Below are 20,479 nucleotides of genomic sequence, written 5' to 3'. Positions count from 1 at the left end.
GGTAAGACGAGGACAATCAAACCCCAGAGCTTCTGCCAATGCCACCAATCTCCATTAAACGTAGTTCTTGCCTTCTTCTCAACTGCTCCGATCCTGCTTTGGCCACCTTTGAAGTTCTGCCACCCAACCTCCTCTGAACAGATTTTAGCCAAGGAGGAGTGTGTGTGTGTGTGTGTGTGTGTGTGTGTGTGTGTGTGGTGGTTTTTCTCCCCACCCCACCCACCCAGATAACCCACCCCAGATGGACTCACCTTAATCCTGCTGTCCCCCACCTTCCATAACTGGGCCGCGTTGTCGTACGTGGCGGCTAAGACGCAACAGCCCTAAACAAGGAAGGGGGTTTGGAGACAAAAAACAGCCGCGTCAGGGGCATAAGAGCGTAAACCCCCCCAGCTACGGGGCAGGAAGCATCTGAAGTTCTCCTTGAAAGCTCTCCCCCACGTCTCTTTCTCCGTCCCATTAAACCAGGGGCCTTCAAACTCGACAGCTTTAAGACTTGTGGACTTCAACTCCCAGAATTCCTCCTCCAAGTCATGTTAGCTCAGGAATTCTGGGAGTTGAAATCCACAAGTCTTAAACTTGCCAAGATGGAAGACCCTTGGAATAGATAAGAGACAGACAGACAGAATAGATAGATATGGAGATAGTAGACACTGTAGATCAGAGCTCTTCAAACTTGACAGCTTTAAGACTGGTGGACTTCAACTCCCAGAAACCCTCCTCCAAGTCATGTTAGCTCAGGAGTTCTGGGAGTTGAAGTCCACACTCTTAAACTTGCCAAGATGGAAGACCCTTGGAATAGATAAGAGACAGACAGACAGAATAGATAGATATGGAGATAGAAGATAGACACTGTAGATCAGGGCTCTTCAAACTTGACAGCTTTAAGACTGGTGGACTTCAACTCCCAGAAACCCTCCTCCAAGTCATGTTAGCTCAGGAGTTCTGGGAGTTGAAGTCCACACTCTTAAACTTGCCAAGATGGAAGACCCTTGGAATAGATAGAGACAGACAGACAGAATAGATAGACATGGAGATAGAAGATAGACACTGTAGATCAGGGCTCTTCAAACTTGACAGCTTTAAGACTGGTGGACTTCAACTCCCAGAAACCCTCCTCCAAGTCACGTTAGCTCAGGAGTTCTGGGAGTTGAAGTCCACCAGTCTTAAACTCTCCAAGTTTGAAGGCCCTTGGATGAAAACTATCCCTTCCAAGGATTTACTCCTTTGAAAGCCAAAGGACCACCTCAAAACTCCCAGCGGCGCGTTTCTCAGGGTTGCTTGAGGTTCTTCAAAGGCCAAGATTTCAAATCAAGGTCCTAGCACGACCGCTGGGTGGGATTTGGGGTCAATCACCGGGAGACTTGGGAAATCTAGTCCTGCCTTAGCTCTGAAAGCCAGCTGGGTGACTTTGAGACAGCAATACAAGCAAATTATTTACTAGGGCAGAAAGCAGTTCTACGTTTCCCAAATGTCGATCGGATGGGATGGTGCGTTGGGCTGAAGTTTTCATAAGCAGTTTTGTCTGCCCTCTGCTGTACGCAAATGGGAAAAACTCTTCCGAAGTACATTTTTAAATATTGTTTTATTTCTCAAATTGGTTCGCTGCCCATCTTGTGGTTCAGTGATTCTGAGAGGCTGGACAGGTTGATCACTTGCCCAGTGAGGACACACTGATCAAACTTTGTGCTGTAAGACTTCCTTCCTTCCTTCCTTCCTTCCTTCCTTCCTTCCTTCTTTTCTTATCTCTTTTCTCTTCCCTTCCTTCCTTCCTTCCTTCCTTCCTTCCTTCCTTCCTTCCTTCCTTCCTTCTTTCTTATCTCTTTTTCTCTTCCCTTCCTTCCTTCCTTCCTTCCTTCCTTCCTTCCTTCCTTCCTTTCTCTTTTTCTCTTTCCTTCCTTCCTTCCTTCCTTCCTTCCTTCCTTCCTTCCTTCCTTCCTTCCTTCCTTCCTTCCTTCCTTCTTCTTTTCTTATCTCTTTTTCTCTTTCCCTTCCTTCCTTCCTTCCTTCCTTCTTTTCTTATCTCTTTTTCTTTTCCTTCCTTCCTTCCTTCCTTCCTTCCTTTTCTTATCTCTTTTCTCTTTCCTTCCTTCCTTCCTTCCTTCCTTCCTTCCTTCCTTCCTTCCTTCCTTCCTTTTCTTATCTCTTTTTTTCTCTTCCTTCCTTCCTTCCTTCCTTCCTTCCTTCCTTCCTTCCTTCCTTCCTTCCTTCCTTCCTTCCTTCCTTCTTTTCTTATCTCTTTTTCTCTTCCCTTCCTCCCACCTTCCTTATTTCCTCCCTTCCTCCTTCTATCTTTCCTTCCTTCCTTCCTTCCTTCCTTCCTTCCTCCTCCTCCCTCCCTCCCTCCCTCCTTCATTCCTTCCTCTCCCCTCCCTCTCTCTCTCTCTTTCTGTCTTGTTCTTTCTTTTTTTCTTCCTCTCTTGTTGCTCTCTCTTTTCCTCCCTCCACCTGCACTCAGCTTCCTTCTCCTTCGCCCAGTTTTCCTACCCAACCGACTGCGTGCTCACCAAGGGGTCGAAGGCAAGGCTGGTGATGCTGCCGCTGGATCCGTCGAAGGTTTCCTTCTTCTCCAGGCAGCCTGAAAACAACCAGAAAGGGCAGAAGGGGAGCTCCAAAGCCAGAGGTGTCCACAGTCCTCCTCCTCCCTTCTAGCACTGATAATGTTGCCTAGCTGGGTCATGAAACGTCTGCAAGGAAACCACCAAGCTCAGAGAGCACCAAGGGCCCCTCAGTCCTCCTCCTCCTCCCTTCTAGCACTGATAATGTTGCCTAGCTGGGTCATGAAACGTCTGCAAGGAAACCACCCAGCTCAGAGGGCACCAAGGACCCCTCAGTCCTCCTCCTCCTCCCTTCTAGCACTGATAATGTTGCCTAGCTGGGTCATGAAACGTCTGCAAGGAAACCACCCAGCTCAGAGGGCACCAAGGACCCACAGTCCTCCTCCTCCTCCCTTCTAGCACTGATAATGTTGCCTAGCTGGGTCATGAAACGTCTGCAAGGAAACCACCCAGCTCAGAGAGCACCAAGGACCGCACAGTCCTCCTCCTCCTCCCTTCTAGCACTGATAATGTTGCCTAGCTGGGTCATGAAACGTCTGCAAGGAAACCACCAAGCTCAGAGGGCACCAAGGACCCCACAGTCCTCCTCCTCCTCCCTTCTAGCACTGATAATGTTGCCTAGCTGGGTCATGAAACGCGTCTGCAAAGGAAACCACCAAGCTCAGAGAGCACCAAGGACCCCACAGTTCAACCTTGAGCTACAAATATTCCCTTCCATCCGCTCTGCCTACGTTGGCTTGTTCCTGACCCGTGTCTGAATTGGTGCCTGCTGTTCCGAAGAGACACGTGATGCCTTTGGTCACCCACTTACCTCCAGCCACACTCCAAAGCTTAATCAGCCTGTCCGTGCCACCCGTGGCCAGCAGGCCCGAGTTTGGACTGAAGGTGACCGCGTGGATCTCCGAGAGGTGGCCTTCCTGGGGAAGGGAGCAGATAAGGCACGGGTTCAAAAGAAGACGGCCGACCTGACTCTGGGCCGTTGAGGTGGAATCGAACGACTGCAGCGATCCCCTTACCAACGGTGGCAAGGAAGTTCGCAAAATGGAGGCTGCTGGACAACTGTCTCACTTAGCAACCGAAGCAGTCATGAAGGGCTGGCCTCCATTGTGGTCGTAAGTCGAGGAAATGCTCATTAAGTGGAAAATTCCTTGTTTTTGAGCACAGCTGATTCACACAACAGAACAGTTGGCTGTGCATTAGCTGTTTTACTCACCGGGGCTACAGCAGAAGGTAAATATTATGTCAGGATTCCGGCAGTTACCCCCAATTACATCATGAGTCTCGAGCCAAGCTTCCAAAACTTAAAAATGATTTATTGGGAGTTAACACACCGGCACTGCCTGGGTGTAGCCGACTCTTGAGATACATCATTCATTGTCACCCTTGACCCTGGTTTTCCCTCCCTCCAACCCCTGGGTGTATCGTAATTCATATTCTCCAATGGGACACCTCCAAAGCCAAGAATCATCTATCATGCTCTCCCGTTAGAATTCTGCCTACCTGGACGCCAGCATCATGCTGGAGTCTTTCCTTTGGTATATCGCTATGGGATGAAGATAACCATCTTTTGACTTTCAAGTCTCCAATCTTCTGGCTGAATAGAGACAAGCAGTCCAACGTTACAAAGGCTTCCATGCAAAGTTAATTTTATTGGATTATATCAGGCATCCTCAAGGTATAACTCACAGATACGTTGAGATTCATCTAATGTCCAATCTTTGCCTTAATAGTTGCCTCCATAGTGTAAAAAGATGGTTATTTTCATCCCATAGCATTATAGCAAAGGAAGACTCCAGCACAATGCTGGGGTCCAGGTAAGAATGCCCCAAAAAACTCCCCCAGCCCAACCAGAGATCAATTCAGAGGCCAATCAGGATTACAGGTGTGACCACGTGACATGAATTACATCCCCCCCAAGAGGCATGAACTACATTTCCCATGAAGCATTCCCTTAAGGGGGCAGCTCTCGTTCCCAAACTAACTATATACTGTCTAACCAGGCAGAAACTTCGGTCACCTCGTGACTATCTTTGAAAACATTTGTGGAATGCACTTTCGGTTTTGCAAGCTGCTGCACTGCTTCCCCCCCTCCCTTTTTAAAAAGACCAGAGAAATCTTTTATGGGTTGACAGTTAAAAAAGGGTCTTTTCTAAATTCTGTGCGCGCGCACTCACTGGACCGGTTGTTACCCCGGTGGATTCGCACCACTGCTCTCCTCAGCCTTGGAGCGCACGATAGCCAAAATTAAACCAGGATAGCACAAACCAGGTGAGCACAAGCAGGGGCTGATTGACAGGTGTCAGAAGACGCGAGCTTACTTGTTCATCGGCCACACGGGAGGGGAGGCAGGTGGCCACACAGGAAGACAAGCGGCAGTACTGATCCACGGACCCACCACTGACCGAGTTCCCACGTTTCAGCCTGAAACTTGCAAATGCAGAAAAACCGAGTTTGACTTCACGGCCCTCGCCCATTCGCTGCTTCCCCCTGGATTCGCTTTGTCTCCTTCGCTTCCCCCATCCATGTCCCCCAGCAGAAGGATCTCCCCCGGAATTCTATCCGTGTAGAGGGGATGCAATTTCCCTCCCAACTCCCCCCGACTCATGTCTGGGCCCTGCTGCATGCAAACATACAACATACGAACAGGTGACCCATCTGTGGCTTCCTCGTTCACACCTTCCACACAACGATGTCAACAGCACCAATTCATGCACACTTTTTAATTGCTTCATACACCCGTTCGCGCCTAACCCTAAAAGAGAGAGATTAAAAATGTCAACTAATGATTGAGTTAAATTTGGGGGGAGGGGAAAGAAAGAGAAAGGAAAAAGCAAAGAAAGAAAGAAAAAGTGTGTGTGTGTGTGTGAGAGAGAGAGAGAGAGAGAAAGGAAGGAAGAAGAGAGAAAGGGAAGGAAGGTGAGAGAGAGGAAGGAAAGAAAGAAGAGAGAAGGAGGAAGGAAGGGAAGTGGGGGAAGGAAAGGGAGGAAGGGAGGTAGGGAAGAAGGAAGGAAGGTGAGAGAAAGAGAGGGAGGAAGGAAAGAAAGGAGGGAGGGAGGTGGGGAAGGGAAGGAAGGAGGGAGAGAAGGAAGAAAGAAGAGAAAAAAGGAAGGAAGGTGTTTATTTATTTTTATTTATATTTATTTATTTATTTTTGTCAATTGCTTACAATATAATAGGTATAAGTATAAACATAGTTATAAATACATGAAATGGGTACATGTAAGAAAAATAAAAGAAACAATAGGACAGGGACGGTAGGCACATTGGTGCGCTTATGCACGCCCCCTACAGACCTCTTAGGAAAGGGGTGAGGTCAATAGTAGACAGTCTAAGGTTAAAGTTTTTGGGGTTTGGGGAAGAGACTACAGAGTCAGGTAGAGGATTCCAGACATTGACCCCTCTGTGGCTGAAGTCGTATTTCCTGCAATCAAGTTTGGTGCGGTTAACCTTGAGTTTGTATCTATTGTTTGCTCTTGTGTTGTTTATGGTTGAAGCTGAACAACTTTTGTGTTGTTATGGTTGAAGGTGAGAGAAAGAGAGGGAAGGAAAGAAAGGAGGGAGGGAGGGAGAAGGTGGGGAAGGGAAGGAAGGAGGGAGAGAAGGAGTAAGGAAAGAAGGAAGGGAAGGTAGGAAGGTGAGAGAAAGAGAGGAAGGAAAGAAAGGAGGGAGAAGGTGGGGAAGGGAAGGGAGAGAAGGAGTAAGGAAGAAGAGAGAAAGGGAAGGAAGGTGAGAGAAAGAGAGGAAGGAAAGAAGGGAGGGAGGTGGGGAAGGGAAGGAGGGAGGGAGAGAAGGACAAAGGAAGAAGAGAGAAAGGGAAGGTAGGAAGGTGAGAGAAAGAGAAGAAGGAAAGAAAGGAGGGAGGGAGAAGGTGGGGAAGGGAAGGAGGGAGGGAGAGAAGGAGTAAGGAAAGAAGGAAGGAAGAAGAGAGAAAGGGAAGGAAGGTGAGAGAAAGAGAGGAAGGAAAGAAGGGAAGGAGGGGGAGGGAGAGAAGGAGGAAGGAAGAAGAGAGAAAGGAAAAGTAGGAAGGTGAGAGAAAGAGAAGAAGGAAAGAAAGGGAGGAAGGAGAAGGTGGGGAAGGGAAGGGACGGAAGGAGGGAGAGAGGGAGGGAAGCAGGAAGGAAGAAGAAAGGGAGGGAAAGAAGGGACTTTAAAATTGCAGATTGCAAGAGCGAGTGGATTTCAGAAATAGACCCATTGGGGTTTTGGTTTCTTTTTTTTTTAAATGTTCTGGCAAAAGAACCGGAAGGATATGGCGCCAACAACTTACTCAAACCATCCCTTGACGGCTTCCTTGTATTTGGTGGTGCTGAGCGAGGAGGCCGATGCGGACCTGTAGATGAAAATAGGACGTCGGAAGGGGAAAAACCCCGCAATCATCAAAGGAAGAAGGGAAGGGAGGGGGGATGTTTACAGGTAGTCCTCCACTTACGACCGCCATCGGGACTGGAACTCGCATCGCCAGGCAAGGGCCCCGAGGTGATGCAAGCCGTGCTTTTCCGCTACGGTTGCTAAGCCAGTCCCTGCAAGTTGTTATAAGTGAGCCGGCTCTTCGTTAAGCGAATCTGGCTTCCTTCCCCTTATCGGTTTTGTGGGTTGGAAGACGGCTGGGAAGGCCGTCAAGGTCGATGACCACGTGACCCTGGAAACCGTCGTAACTCCGAGTCGGTTGCCAAGCGGCCGAATTTTGATTATGTGACCCTCCCCCCCAAGGATGCTGCGATATTCTGACCCAGGCTTCGTCAAACGTAACGAAACACAAACTTGTTTGAAAAGCAAAACCTATTTTATTGCAACGCTGGGAATTCCTTGCATTCCCAGCCAGAGCTAATCTTAAAATAGTCCCCCAAGATAAGCACTCACCTTTCACTGCTGTGGAATGTGGCCCAAAAAACAGAAGTATCCAATTAATTATAACAGAAACCAACCGAAGTACCAGAAAAAAACCAACCAGGCTTCAAGGAGGAATCGAAATCTATCGAACAACTTTGCTTCCTGCAAAGGTTTCGTCATCTTGGCCTCACTTTTATCCCTGATGGGAGGGCCAATCACCTCCCAAGTCGCCCCTTTTGTCTCGGCTGCTCTTGCCTTTTAGCAGCTCTGTGCATACGCGCACTGGGAACAGGCTCCCGCTGCTCCTCTGCCTCGCTGCTGCCAGATTCCGGAGCCAGCACCCCACTCCCAGATGGTCCTGGCCCCATCTCCGCATCGGATGCAGGACCCTCGTCCGAGTCCTCCCCACACTCCCAGGCTGGTCCCTTTTCTTCCTCACTGTCCGACTCCACTGCTGTCTGCACCAGCTGCCAGCGAACCACAACACGCAAAAACCAGCTATAAGTCCCTTTTTTTTCAGTGCCGTCGTAATTGTGAACAGTCACTAAACGAATGGCTGTAAGTCAAGGACCACCTGTAGACCGGAGAGATGACCTGCTAAAGGCAACCCCTTACCTGAAGGGTCTTTTCCACAATTTTTCACCTCCTTTCTTCTCTTCAGAGTCGTGTCTGCTGGCCGACTTCTTCTCCCCTGGTTTCACTTTTACCAAGTCTCTAACAAAGGAGAACAGTCAGAGGAAAATTTAAAAATATTTCACTTAAAGCATTGCTGAGCTTCCTCTACGGTGGCCTAGAGGTGGAGCTCTCGCCTCCCAATCAGGAGGCGGTGAGTTCGATCCTCGGTAGAGGCAGATATTTCTCTCTCTGGGCACACGGAGAATCTGTCCTGCCCCTGTCAGAGTCTGAATCCGAGGAGGAAGACGAACAGCTGACAGGGAGGAGGAGTATGGCTCCGTTGGCTGTGGAGGGAACTGGGGAAGGGCAAAGTCCAGCTGGGCAGAGCAGGGGAGAGGGAGAACAAGGGAGAGGGAGTTCAGAGGAAGACCCAGGCCCCACCCCCTCTTCATCCTAGGGCACGCAGGGAGGAATGGAGAAGGGAGCAATGTGGGTTGCATGGCTTACGGGGGAGGAAAGGGCCCTGATTCCCTTCATTAGGCACACCTGAGAATGAGAGTTTAAAAGAGATGAATGCTGAGTGCGGCAGCTGCTGGGAACAAATGTGAGTTTATCTTGTGTTGACTTTGGTTATCTGTGTTCCCGGCATCTTCCCAACCGTGTTGAGTTATTGTCGTGCCTTCACATCTGGAATTCCTTCTCCTGCCCTGCCGGACAAATGACCTCATTTTGCCTTGATTGGACTTATAGTTACAGTTTCTGTTGACCACGTTTTGGACTTGATTCCCTGCAGCCCAAGGCTGTTCCTGGGAGAGTTTTTCTCCAGCCCAGAAGGTAACCAGGACATTGCGGGGTCAAAGTTGGAGCTAAGAAAGGGACTCCTACTGATTATCTGACTGTGTTGCCTTTGTGCCATGCCCCTTTGGGTTATCACAGAATATATTTGCTGAACAAAACTCTGTACTGGCGACAGGAAAGGCATCCGGCCAGTAAAACACTCTGCTAGCTCCATTCAGTGACCCAAACTCCAACCCTTAAGGGAATTACGGGCTTGTTAAACGAAGATGATGGTTCCGTTTCCTCCTGAACTTTGCGTCATTTTATTTTATTTTATCCTTTATTTGCTAAACCTATACGTCGCTCTAGGGGACTTAAAACCAACAAAAACAACCAAGATAAACCATTAAAATGTTTACCTCTGGTTTCTAGCAAAAGAACACGTCCTAGCAAGGGGTGGGCTTCCAAAAAAATGTAGCAACTGGTTCTCTGCCCGGTTGCTGGGTGGGCGTGGCCATGGTGGGCGTGGCCTAGTTAGCCTCCTGCACCATGGCGGGGGGGCTGTTTTTGCCCTCCCCGGGCTCCGGAGGCTTTCAGAACTTCTGGGTGGCCCATTTTTTGCCCTCTCCGAGCCTCCATGTTGTGCCCTGCACTTACCTGGCATCCAAAACAGGCTGCATGGAGACCTGCAGCTACCGGTTCAGCGAACCAGGTGTAAAATTAACACCCGGTTCAGCCAAACCGGTGCGAACCGGTAGCAAGCCCTCCTCCTAGCAAAAGATGGGTTTTGGGATGACCCAAAGGGGCGTGACACAAAAATAACAAAGTCACAAAAATAGAATAAATTCCCTTTAATTGCCTCCAACTTGGCCCCCAATGTCCAATTATCCTCGGCGGGAGAACAAACTCTTCCAAAAACAGTCTACGAAGGGAGTAAATGCAGTCTGAACCCAAAGTAAAGATAATTAGAAATTAAAAAAAAAACAACACAAACCACACTGAAGTAATTAACACGCCAGACTAGGATGATAAATTGCAGATTTCCACAAGATAACGCAACACCCACAGTTGGGAGGACGCCAAAACCCAGATAAGCCTTCACCAAGATAATGCACGCTTTGCTTCCAGCAACTTTGCCATGTGCAGTTTGCCCTTTTAAACAGTCTTCCCAGCTGCAGCCCATGAAGGGAATCAGGGCCTTTTCCTCTCCCATAAGCCACGTTGCTCCCTTCTCCGTTCCTCCCTGCGTGCTCTAGGATGAAGAGTGGATGGGCCTGGGTCTTCCTCTGAATGCTCAGCCGGCCTGTGCCCTTCCCCAGTTTCCTCCACAGCCACGGGAGCCACACTCCCACTCCCTGTCAGCTGCTCCATTTCCCCCTCAGAGTCAGACTCCAACAAGGGCAGGTTTGGTTAACGACTGGGGGAGTTCGTTTCATGATTTGCCGAAAGGCCCCCGCAAAAAAAGATGATGATTAAAATCACTTGATGACCCCTTTTAGGAGTTACGACTGTCCTGGCGAGCTCAGCGACCGTCGTAAGTAGAGGCCAGCCTGCAAGGTGGGGGTGACACCCGAGGAGGGTGTTTACAGAGGTTAAAAATATGCCAAACTCACATTTTTACTTGGAGTACGGACCTAGTGGCCGCCTGAAGATCCCTGGTCAGTTGTGTTTGCTTCTCCCTACGAGGAAAAGGACGAGATTCGTCTATTTTCTTTTTGTTTGGAAAATTTTGGAAGCTCGGAACAGATGGCAGTCCAGTCTCTTCTCACTGGAGGCTTTCAAGAAGAGACCGGACTGCCATCTGTCAGAAATGATGTAGGGGCTCTCCTGCTTGGGCGGGGGTTGGACTAGATGACCTGCAAGGTCCCTTCCAACTCTGTTCAACTGTTAATATTTGTTTATCTATAGATATAAAAGCGAAATGCCCCTCACGCATCATCACAAAATCTCCAGAACTGTAAAGCCTACAAATTTGAAATTTGGCACATATCTTCTTTTTGGCTTCTAGGTGCCTCACTAAGAAAGGATTTTTCTCAATGAGCATCAGAGCATTAGTATACTGCAAAATCCCCCTTCCCTCCCCACCCTGCTAACCTGCTTTCCAGCTCTGTTCTCCTGTGCAGGGCAACCAAAGGAGACCCAGCTGGCCAGCTGTGGGTGTGGCATTCTGTGGGCGTGGCTTGGTGGGCCTGGCAGGGGAAGAATATACTGCAAAATCCCCTTCCCTCCCCACCCTGCTAACCTGCTTTCCAGCTCCGTTCTCCTGTGTAGGGCAACCAAAGGAGACCCAGCTGATCAGCTGTGGGTGTGGCATTCTGTGGGTGTGGCTTGGTGGGTGTGGTGTTTTGTGGGCGTGGCTTGGTGGCATGGTGGGCGTGGCAGGGGAAGGATATACTGCAAAATCCCCCTTCCCTCCCCATCCCACTAACCTGCTTTCCAGCTCCGTTCTCCTGTGCAGGGCAACCAAAGGAGACCCAGCCGATCGGCTGGGACTCAACGGGAGGCAGGGAATAAAATGGGGTTGGTGGGGCCAGTCAGAGGCGGAATTGGCCGGTTCTCCGAACTACTCAAAATTTCCACTACTGGTTCTCCAGAAATGGTCAGAACCGGCTGAATCCCACCTCTGGTCTGCGGTGTTGAGGAGGAGGAGGAGGAAGGCAATGATGATTGTGGGGTCCTCGGTGCCCTCTGACCTTGGTGGTTCTCCTGCGGACGGTTCATGACCCAACTAGGGAACACCATCAGCGCGAGTGTCCAATTCTTCTTTGCACTGATGAGGTTCCCTAGCTGGGTCATGAAACGTCTGCACGAAAACCACCCAGCTCAGAGACCATCAAGAACCCACCAGTCATTTTCTTCCTCCTCCCTCCTCCTCTTCCTCCTCCTCCTCCTCCACATACCCCACTTCCTTCTAGCACTGATGATGTTCCCTAGCTGGGTCATGAAACGTCTGCACGAAAACCACCCAGCTCAGAGAGCACCAAGGACCCCTCCAGGTGTCCAAGGACAACCCTTCCCCTGCCCACTCCTCACCTTTCAATCCTCTGGTTCTCCTGCTGGGCCCAGTCTGCCTTCTTCTGCAGGACCTTCTTGAGGAGCCGCTCCCCGTTTTCCTGCGCCTGGCGAAATGCCCTGTCCTGCCGCTGGAAATGCCTCTGCAGGGAATCGTACTCGGCTTTCCGGGCGCTGTTCCTGCACCTCAGCTCCTCCGCCTGGCTTTGCAAGTGGCAGCGCCGGCCCTGCAGAGCCGAGAATTGGCCGGTCAGAGCGGCCAGCCTGAAAGAGGAGAAAGGGGGACAATTGGGCTCCCTCTTAATCTGACCCTCTGGGCCAAGGGGGTCCCCAACCATGGCCACTTTAAGACTGGTGGACTCCAACTCCCAGGATTCCTCACCCAGCTGGCTTTCATGCCTAAGGCGGGACTAGAACTCATCCTCTCCTAGTGATTGGACCGAAAGTCACCTAGCCAGTTTTTATGCCTAAGGCAGGACTAGAACTCACCATCTCCTGGTGATTGGCCCAAAGTCACCCAGCTGGCTTTCATGCCTAAGGCAGGACTAGAACTCACCGTCTCCTGGTGATTGGCCCAAAGTCACCCAGCTGGCTTTCATGCCTAAGGCGGGACTAGAACTCACCGTCTCCTGATGATTGGTCCAGTCACCCAGCTGGCTTTCATGCCTAAGGCGGGACTAGAACTCACAGTCTCCCAGTTTCTAGGCCAGCACCTTTACCCCTACACGCACCTTGCCAGTTGGATGTCTGAGCCAATCACCAGGAGATGGGAATTCTAGTCCTACCTTAGCCTGAATTCTGGCTGGGGAAATCTGGGTGTTGAAGTCCACACACCTTAAAATCGCCACGGTTGGGACTCACAGGTCGAGGATCAGGACACCAACTGAGCCGATGGCCCAGCTCTCAGATAGCCCTGTCCTTCTTCCACCTGGGGCAAGAGACCCAGGATGCCAGGCCTGCACCTAGAAAGAGACCAGAAGCCCCTCAGAGACCCCCCTTACCTGCCCTCTTGGTCCTCCAGTGCCGCATCCTTAGCTTGGAGCAACTGGTTCAATTCGTACACCTTGTATGCCATCTGCAAGGGAGGGAGAGAGAGAGAGATGGCGTCAGGTCCTTTTTTTCTGCCCCCAGGTAAGCAAGTCCTCAGGTTAACAAAACATGGAAGGCCTCAAGGACTTCAGAGCATCATGGGAAGTCACAATTTCCTCCCTGGAAATCCTCCAGGGAACCCGTTGCTAAAATTTTGGATGCCCACCCCTGCCCAATTCCAAAGCTTACCTCCCCGTTGGCCATCTCCAACTGCAAGAGGTTGGCTTCATGGCGATTCTGAAGGCACGTCAACGGCGTTGAAGGATCCCAAACTGTGTCAGGGACGTGAGTGGGAGACTCGTGGTTGGGGCTGCAGGCAAAGGGCATTCTGGGTTAGAAACCAGGACCTTCCTGGAAGGAGCCTTGGAGAGATAGTGAAACTGACTAGAAGCCAGCCTGAAGTTGCCCAGGGCGTCCTGTCACAAATGCATTCTGACCCAACCAGATCTGCGATTGGCTTAACAGAATAACGGAGTTGGAAGGGGACTTTGGAGGAAGCCCTGTAACATTTCAGACTGTCTGATCTCCTCTTAAAAGCCTCCAGGGATGGAGCACCCACAATTTCTGGTGGCAAGTAGTTCTACATGTTAACAGAATAACATGGAGATGCTTTGAAAGTATGCTTAGTCTACATGATAGCATGGGCCAAAAATTTCGGATATAGTATTGACCTAGAGGAGTGGGGGAAAAAAAATCTGGAATATAAACCGCAAGATAACAAAATTGGCGGCTTATAAAGACAACTAACATAAAATGTTTTATCGCTGGCATTTGGCACCCGCAAGATTGGCCAAGATCTATCCAAACGCAAACCCAAACTGCTGGAAACGCAGACCAAAAAAACTGGTACCTTCTAATCATACATGGTGGTTATGCCCCGAAGCGAAAAAATATTGGAAGAAAATACAAACGTGGTTACAGGAATGAATTGGAAGTCAAAGAGATTCTGTCCCGGAATTATTTCCTTTAGGGATAATGAAAAGGAAATACAACAGAAAGATAAAATATTCGGTGTTACATGTATTAACAGCAGCAAGGATAGCCTATGCGCGGTGTTGGAAGAAAGATTGTATACCATCCGAAGGCTTAGTAATTAAAAAAAAGTTATGAGCGTGTGGAAATGGATAAATTGACCATTGAATTAAAAGAAGTAGACTCTGAATATTATGCAATTGTCATGCCTGGTGGAGACTGACTCCGAGGGAGAGGAGGAACAGCCCACAGGGAGCTGAGGTTTGGCTCCGGAGGTTGTGGAGGAAACTGGGGAAGGGCAGAGGCCCATCCTGTCTCCATCCTAGAGCACGCAGGGAGGAGAGGATAAGGGAGAGACGTGGTCTACTTGGGAGGAGAGGGCCTTGATCCTCTTAAATGGGCTGCAGCGTTGCAACTGGCTAAGAGGACGGACATGCATATGGGCGAGTGCTGGAAACAAAACGTGGAAATATCTCTAGTTTATGGTTCCTCTCTGAGTTTGGCGTCTTTCCCAGTGTGTGTTCCGATATCTGTGGACGTCTTCAAGCCCTTATCTTGCCTGGTTTGTGTTGTTTTTTTACTCTTTATAATTTATAGACATTTTTACTTTAAACGGCATTTCCTCCTTTTCATAACTGTTTGTGGGGGAGTTTTTTTGTCTCCAGTCAAAGATATTTGGAGCTTGGAAGCAAAGTGAAGGAATAAAAGGGGCTTCACCTGTTTTTTGTGACTGTGTTTATTTTGTATCCCACCCTGGGTCATCACAGGCTACTTGAAGCTATGCTGGCTGGGGCATTCTGGGAGTTGATGTCCACCCGTCTTCAAGGGATCAAGTTTGCAACAGTACTAAAACAAGTGACTTATTCCCAGTCCTCACACTTATGACCATCACAGCATTTCTCCCACCGTCCCATGATCAAAATTCGGCCTATGTCATTTACAACGTCACGCGATTCCTCACGTATAACCTTCCCAGCTGGCTTCTGACAAGCTAAGCCAATGGGAAAAGCCAGATTTACTTAAGGACCGTGTGATTTATTTAACGACCGTATCGATTTGACTTCACCTGTTTTTTTGTGACTGTATTTATTTTGTATCCCACCCTCGGTCATCACAGCAATATAGGAAAAAATGGTACCACTAGATAGACAATAGAAGTAAGAAAAGGAAGTGTATACAATAGATGTAGAAGGTATAGAAACAGAAGGTATAGATTGGATTGGACAGGATATGCAAATGTATAAAAAGTGTCATAGTCCTGTTTATTAAGCGATTGAGATGTGGGTGGGCGCGAAAGGGGGGGGGGGGGGGGGGGGGCGGGGGGGGGGGGGGGGGGGGGGGGGGGGGGGGGGGGGGGGGGGGGGGGGGGGGGGGGGGGGGGGGGGGGGGGGGGGGCGGGGGCGGGGGGGGGGGGGGGGGGGGGGGTTGCCGGGCCCTGCGCGGGGTTTTTTCGGGCCTGTGGGCCCGTTTTTGGGTTGGGGTCCTGGGGGGGGGGACCCCCCCCCCCCGCCCGGCGGGGGGGGGGGGCCTGGGGGGGGTGGGCACACCCCGGGACAGGAGGACAGTGGTGGGCGCCTCCCACCGGCTAGCTGATTTTCGAGTCTCTGCTGCGAATGCACGGGGTGGGGGGGCGCATTAGGGAGATGCAGGGGTTCTGTGCAGCGCAGCATGGTGCATCCCACCCCTGCGCTCTCCGTTTTGGGCCTAGTAGGCCTCCCTTCCGCCTCCTGGGAGCAAAAAATGAGCCGCGTAAAATAATGCAATGCGCGCGCTAGCGCTTCCCGCTAACCCCACTCCCCTGCGCAGGTGTGCATGAACCCCCCCTGCTCCCCCCATGCATGCACATGTGACCCCCCCAAGTCTTCCCATGCATTCATGTGCAAACCCCCCGTGCCCCGTTTTGGGCCTAGTAGGCCTCCTGCAACCTCCTGGGAGCAAAAACAGGCATCGCACCTCCCCCTGCACATCGCACCTCCCCCACCACCTGTTTTTACTCCCAGGAGGCTGCAGTGAGGCCTACTAGGCCCAAAATGGGGCGTGGGGGTGCATTCCCCCCACACACACACTGCCTGTTTTTACTCCCAGGAGGCTGCAGGGAGGCCTACTAGGCCCAAAATGGGGCGTGGGGTGTGCATTTCCCCACCCCACTGCCTGTTTTTACTCCCAGGAGGCTGCAGGGAGGCCTACTAGGCCCAAAATGGGGCGTGGGGGTGCATTCCCCCCCACACACACACTGCCTGTTTTTACTCCCAGAAGGCTGCAGGGAGGCCTACTAGGCCCAAAATGGGGCGTGGGGGTGCATTTCCCCACACACACACTGCCTGTTTTTACTCCCAGGAGGCTCCAGTGTGGCCTACTAGGCCCAAAATGGGGCGTGGGGGGTGCATTTCCCCCCACCCCACTGCCTGTTTTTACTCCCAGGAGGCTGCAGGGAGGCCTACTAGGCCCAAAACGGAGCACAGGCCGGGTATTGCATACACATGTGTGGGGTGCGGGGAGGAGCGTGGGGGGGTGTCACACCCGCGTGCGCAGGGGTGCAGGGGAGGTAGTGCATGCATGCGCAGGGGGGTGGGGGAGTGGGAAGTGATAGCGCGCATTGCATTAGGGTTGCAGGCAGGCATGTGGGTACACTGTCGCGCGTGCACATCGCATTTTTAGAACGCGGTGACAAAATGGTTAACCATCATTGCTCTACAGCAGGGGTGTCCAACCTTGGCAACTTTAAGACTTGTGGACTTCAACTCCCAGAATTCCACAAGTCTTAAAGTTGCCAAGGTTGGACACCCCTGCTCTACAGGATCGCCTCTCTAACAGACAACGAAGAGTCCCAAAGGCGCTTCTCTTTTCTTCAAAGAGGCCACTGGACTTTCTGGTTTTTCAAAGCAGAAAGTCCAGTTCCTTCCTGAAGAAAAAAAAAGCACCTTTGGGACAACCATGACCCGGAGGACGGAGAATCTCCATTGACCAGGGGTGGGCAAACTTTTTGGCTCGGGGGCCTCATTGACTTTTAAAATTTGACAGACGGGCCGGGTCAGCACAAGATACGATACATATAAAAAACTGCAAAATCTCCGCAAAATCAAGTCACTGCGCCTAATGCACCACCTGGTGTCGAAATGCCTGTCATTACAAGTCAAAATCAAATGAATGCAATCATTCAATCATTCACATCAAACCTTAATTCTGTACCAATCTTCGGCGGGCCGGATTAAAAAGACCAACGGGCCGGATGTGGCCCGCGGGCCGTAGTTTGCCCACCCCTGCCATAGACAGACAACGGAGAGAAGAATACATGGAGCGACGTTTGTCATTCCATACGTCGCAGGAATATCGGAAACAGTTTGCGAGGATCCTCAGCCAACACAACCTACGCGCACCCTTTCAAGAAGCGACTGGACTGCCCATCTGTCAGAAATGGTATAGGGTCTTCTGCTTGGGCGGGTGGGTGGGTGGGTTGGACTGGATGACCTCCAAGGTCCCTTCCAGCTCAATTTTGATTGATTCAACCAAGAAATAAGGAGAAATTTCCTGGACAGGGAAGACAAACAACCCATGGAACAGAAGTTGCCTTCAGAAGTTGTGGGAGCTTCATTCCTGGAGGCTTTCAAGAAGAGGCTGGACTGCCCTCTGTCAGAAATGGTGTAAGGTCTCCTGCTTGGGAGGGGGGTTGGACTAGATGACCTCTAGGGTCCCTTCCAACTCTGTAAATCTGTTATTATTCTGTTATTCTGAAGTGGTGGGAGCTTCATCCCTGGAGGCTTTTCAAGAAGAGGCTGGACTGCCCTCTGTCAGAAATGGTGTAAGGTCTCCTGCTTGGGTGGGCAGGGGGTTGGACTAGATGACCTCTAGGGTCCCTTCCAACTCTGTGAATCTAATCAGATTCCAAGGTACTTCAAATCCAAGAAGACACTAAGGCAAAAAGCTTGTCCACCCCAAGGACAAAAGACACCCAGACACAAACTCAGCAACGTGCTCTATGCAGGGACCCCCAACCTTAGCAACTTTAAGACTAGCGGACTTCAACTCCCAGAGTTCCTCAGCAAAGCTGGCTGAGGAATTCTGGGAGTTGAAGTCCACAAGTCTTAAAGTTGCCAAGGTTGGAGACCCTTGCTCTATGGGATACAAGGCGTTTGAGCCCTGTGCAGAGCTGTGCAAAACAGCCACTTCACGAGCGCAGGGCGCAACGCAGGAGAACAAACCCACCGGGATGCGATTCAGCATCCATCTGCACCTGCTCTTTTGAAGCCAGCAAAGCCCACGTTTTTGGTTACCTGCAAGCAGGAACCCCCGTCTGGTGATCCACAGAGGGGATTTGGAACTGCACCGAAAGATCATCCAAGTCGCATTTTTCTAGCAGCATGGTATCTGCAAGACAGGAATGAGAACATCAGCTGCGAGGACAAAGAGAAAAGGAACGATTAATATTAATATATTTTCCAGGGGACCACTTTGTAACGCCTTGGTAAGGCCACACTTGGAATACTGCATCCAGTGATGGTCACTACTATATTAAAAATATGTTGAGACTCTGGAAAGAGTGCAGAGAAGAGCAACGAAGAAGATTAGGGGACTGATAAAACTTACGAAGAACGGTTGCAGGAATTGGGTATATCTAGTCTCGTGAAGAGAAGGACCATGGAATATGGTCCAGAAGGAATATGATAGCAGTCTTTCAATATTTGAGGGGCTGCCCCAAAGAAGAGGGGGGTCAAATTATTCTCCAAAGCACCAGAAGGAAAGACAAGAAGCAACGGATGGAAACTCATGGAGTTTTTATATAATATATAAAAGCGAGAACAGTTAACCAGTGGAACGGCTTGCCACCAGAAATCGTGGGTGCTCCATCATTGGAGGCTTTTAAGAGACGGGACAACCGTTTGTCTGAAACAGTATGGGATCTCCTGCTTAAGCAGGGGGTCAGACTAGAAGACCGCCAAGGTCCCTTGCAATCCTGTACCAGAGGGTTGCAGTATTATATTTTCCATCCAAGATGGTCTGTCTTAATCGATGTCCTTTTCTGGAAGTCAGCCCTGGACATGAACAAAAATCCGAGTCAAATTGTACAACTGGAATTGGGAGTTGAGTTGAATTTCTCATGCTTTCTAGATACTTCTTGACTGAGGTGTGGAGGGAACTGGGGAAGGGCAAAGTCCAGCTGGGCAGAGCAGGAGAGAGGGAGAACAAGGGAGTGGGAGTTCAGAGGAAGACCCAGGCCCACCCCCTCTTCATCCTAGGGCACGCAGGGAGGAATGGAGAAGGGAGCAATGTGGGTTGAATGGCTTACGGGGGAGGAAAGGGCCCTGATTCCCTTCATTAGGCACACCTGAGAATGAGAGTTTAAAAGAGATGAATGCTGAGTGCGGCAGCTGCTGGGAACAAATGTGAGTTTATCTTGTGTTGACTTTGGTTATCTGTGTTCCCGGCATCTTCCCAACCGTGTTGAGTTATTGCCATACCTTCACATCTGGAATTCCTTCTCCTGCCCTGCCGGACAAATGACCTCATTTTGCCTTGATTGGACTTATAGTTACAGTTTCTGTTGGCCACGTTTTGGACTTGATTCCCTGCAGCCCAAGGCTGTTCCTGGGAGAGTTTTTCTCCAGCCCAGAAGGTAACCAGGACATTGCGGGGTCAAAGTTGGAGCTAAAAAAGGGACTCCCACTGATTATCTGATTATTTGTGCCATGCCCCTTTGGGTTATCACAGAATATATTTGCTGAACAAAACTCTGTACTGGCGACAGGAAAGGCATCCGGCCAGTAAAACACTCTGCTGGCTCCATTCAGTTACCCAAACTCCAACCGGAATTGGGAGTTGAGTTGGATTTCTCATGCTTTCTAGATACTTCTTGACTTACGATTGTTCGGTTTGTGAACGTTGCAGTCCCTGAAAAACAACTTATTACCTGGCTCTGGACTTCCAAAATCTACACCCAGACACCCAGAGTGATACAGAAACACACCTTAGTTACAGAACCACAATTTTCAATGCTTGGCAACCAGCTCACCTGCTTGGGACTGGGTGCAGCATTTCACAGTCATATGACTGTAAGCTATGATGTGTGTGTGTGTGTGTGAGAGAGAGAGAGAGTTTCTGGCCTTTTTGGCTGGTTTCTTTCAGTAACCAGGTTAATAGTGTTTGTGCGACACTGAGGTGAGCTGTACCTCATTTTCTAGCAGCAAATCCCCTTTTTTCCTGTTCTGTAATCATTTCTATTACAGCATCAGGTTAGAAGTTGGGAGGTGGTGTGTTCTAGTTCTGCCTTAGGCATGCATGCCAGCTGGGTGACTTTGGGCCAATCACCAGGAGATGGTGAGTTCTAGTTCTACACCTGAGGCACAAAAGCTGGCTGGGTGACCTAGGGCCAGCCTTTCTCTCTCAGCCCCAGGAAGCAAGCAATGGCAAACTGTTAGGAATAACATAGGTTACCTAACTTAGTTTGGGTAAAATAATATATAGACTATGATAGTGTGTGTCACTTTAAATGCAAAGCATGTAATTTTGGGTGCGGCTGTAAATCGCCATAAGAGGGAGCAAGAGAACCTGAATTGCTTACTGGTTTACTGGATTGCTTGCTGACGATGATGGATAGTTAACTGCGTGTTTCCTGCTACTGTTGCTGAAGG

General features: G+C 50.1%; 1 protein-coding gene across 3 annotated transcripts in view; it reads right to left on the bottom strand.

Annotated features, from left to right (window-relative positions):
* The window catches only part of ATG16L2 (autophagy related 16 like 2), a 38,005-nt gene that overhangs the window by 9,646 nt on the left and 7,880 nt on the right, over positions 1 to 20,479 (bottom strand). The window contains exons 2-12 of one of the 3 annotated variants that reach the window (XM_087965940.1): positions 18,125 to 18,218; positions 13,071 to 13,191; positions 12,794 to 12,867; positions 11,814 to 12,056; positions 10,394 to 10,459; positions 8,004 to 8,102; positions 6,826 to 6,888; positions 4,877 to 4,985; positions 3,370 to 3,475; positions 2,508 to 2,578; positions 252 to 323 (exon numbers count right to left, since the gene is read on the bottom strand). In XM_087965940.1, the coding sequence (XP_087822066.1) occupies positions 252 to 323; positions 2,508 to 2,578; positions 3,370 to 3,475; positions 4,877 to 4,985; positions 6,826 to 6,888; positions 8,004 to 8,102; positions 10,394 to 10,459; positions 11,814 to 12,056; positions 12,794 to 12,867; positions 13,071 to 13,191; positions 18,125 to 18,218 (1,118 nt within the window). Of the gene's footprint in view, positions 1 to 251; positions 324 to 2,507; positions 2,579 to 3,369; positions 3,476 to 4,876; positions 4,986 to 6,825; positions 6,889 to 8,003; positions 8,103 to 10,393; positions 10,460 to 11,813; positions 12,057 to 12,793; positions 12,868 to 13,070; positions 13,192 to 18,124; positions 18,245 to 20,479 lie in introns of all 3 variants that reach the window. The other 2 variants (XM_087965942.1, XM_087965941.1) reach the window with 2 other exon arrangements.

The sequence above is a fragment of the Notechis scutatus genome, chromosome 5, assembly GCF_049901735.1.
Source record: "Notechis scutatus isolate UNSWTSFEM ecotype Mainland chromosome 5, rNotScu1.2, whole genome shotgun sequence".
Taxonomy (NCBI): Eukaryota; Metazoa; Chordata; class Lepidosauria; order Squamata; family Elapidae; genus Notechis; species Notechis scutatus.
This window is presented reverse-complemented; position numbering and strand designations above follow the sequence as displayed.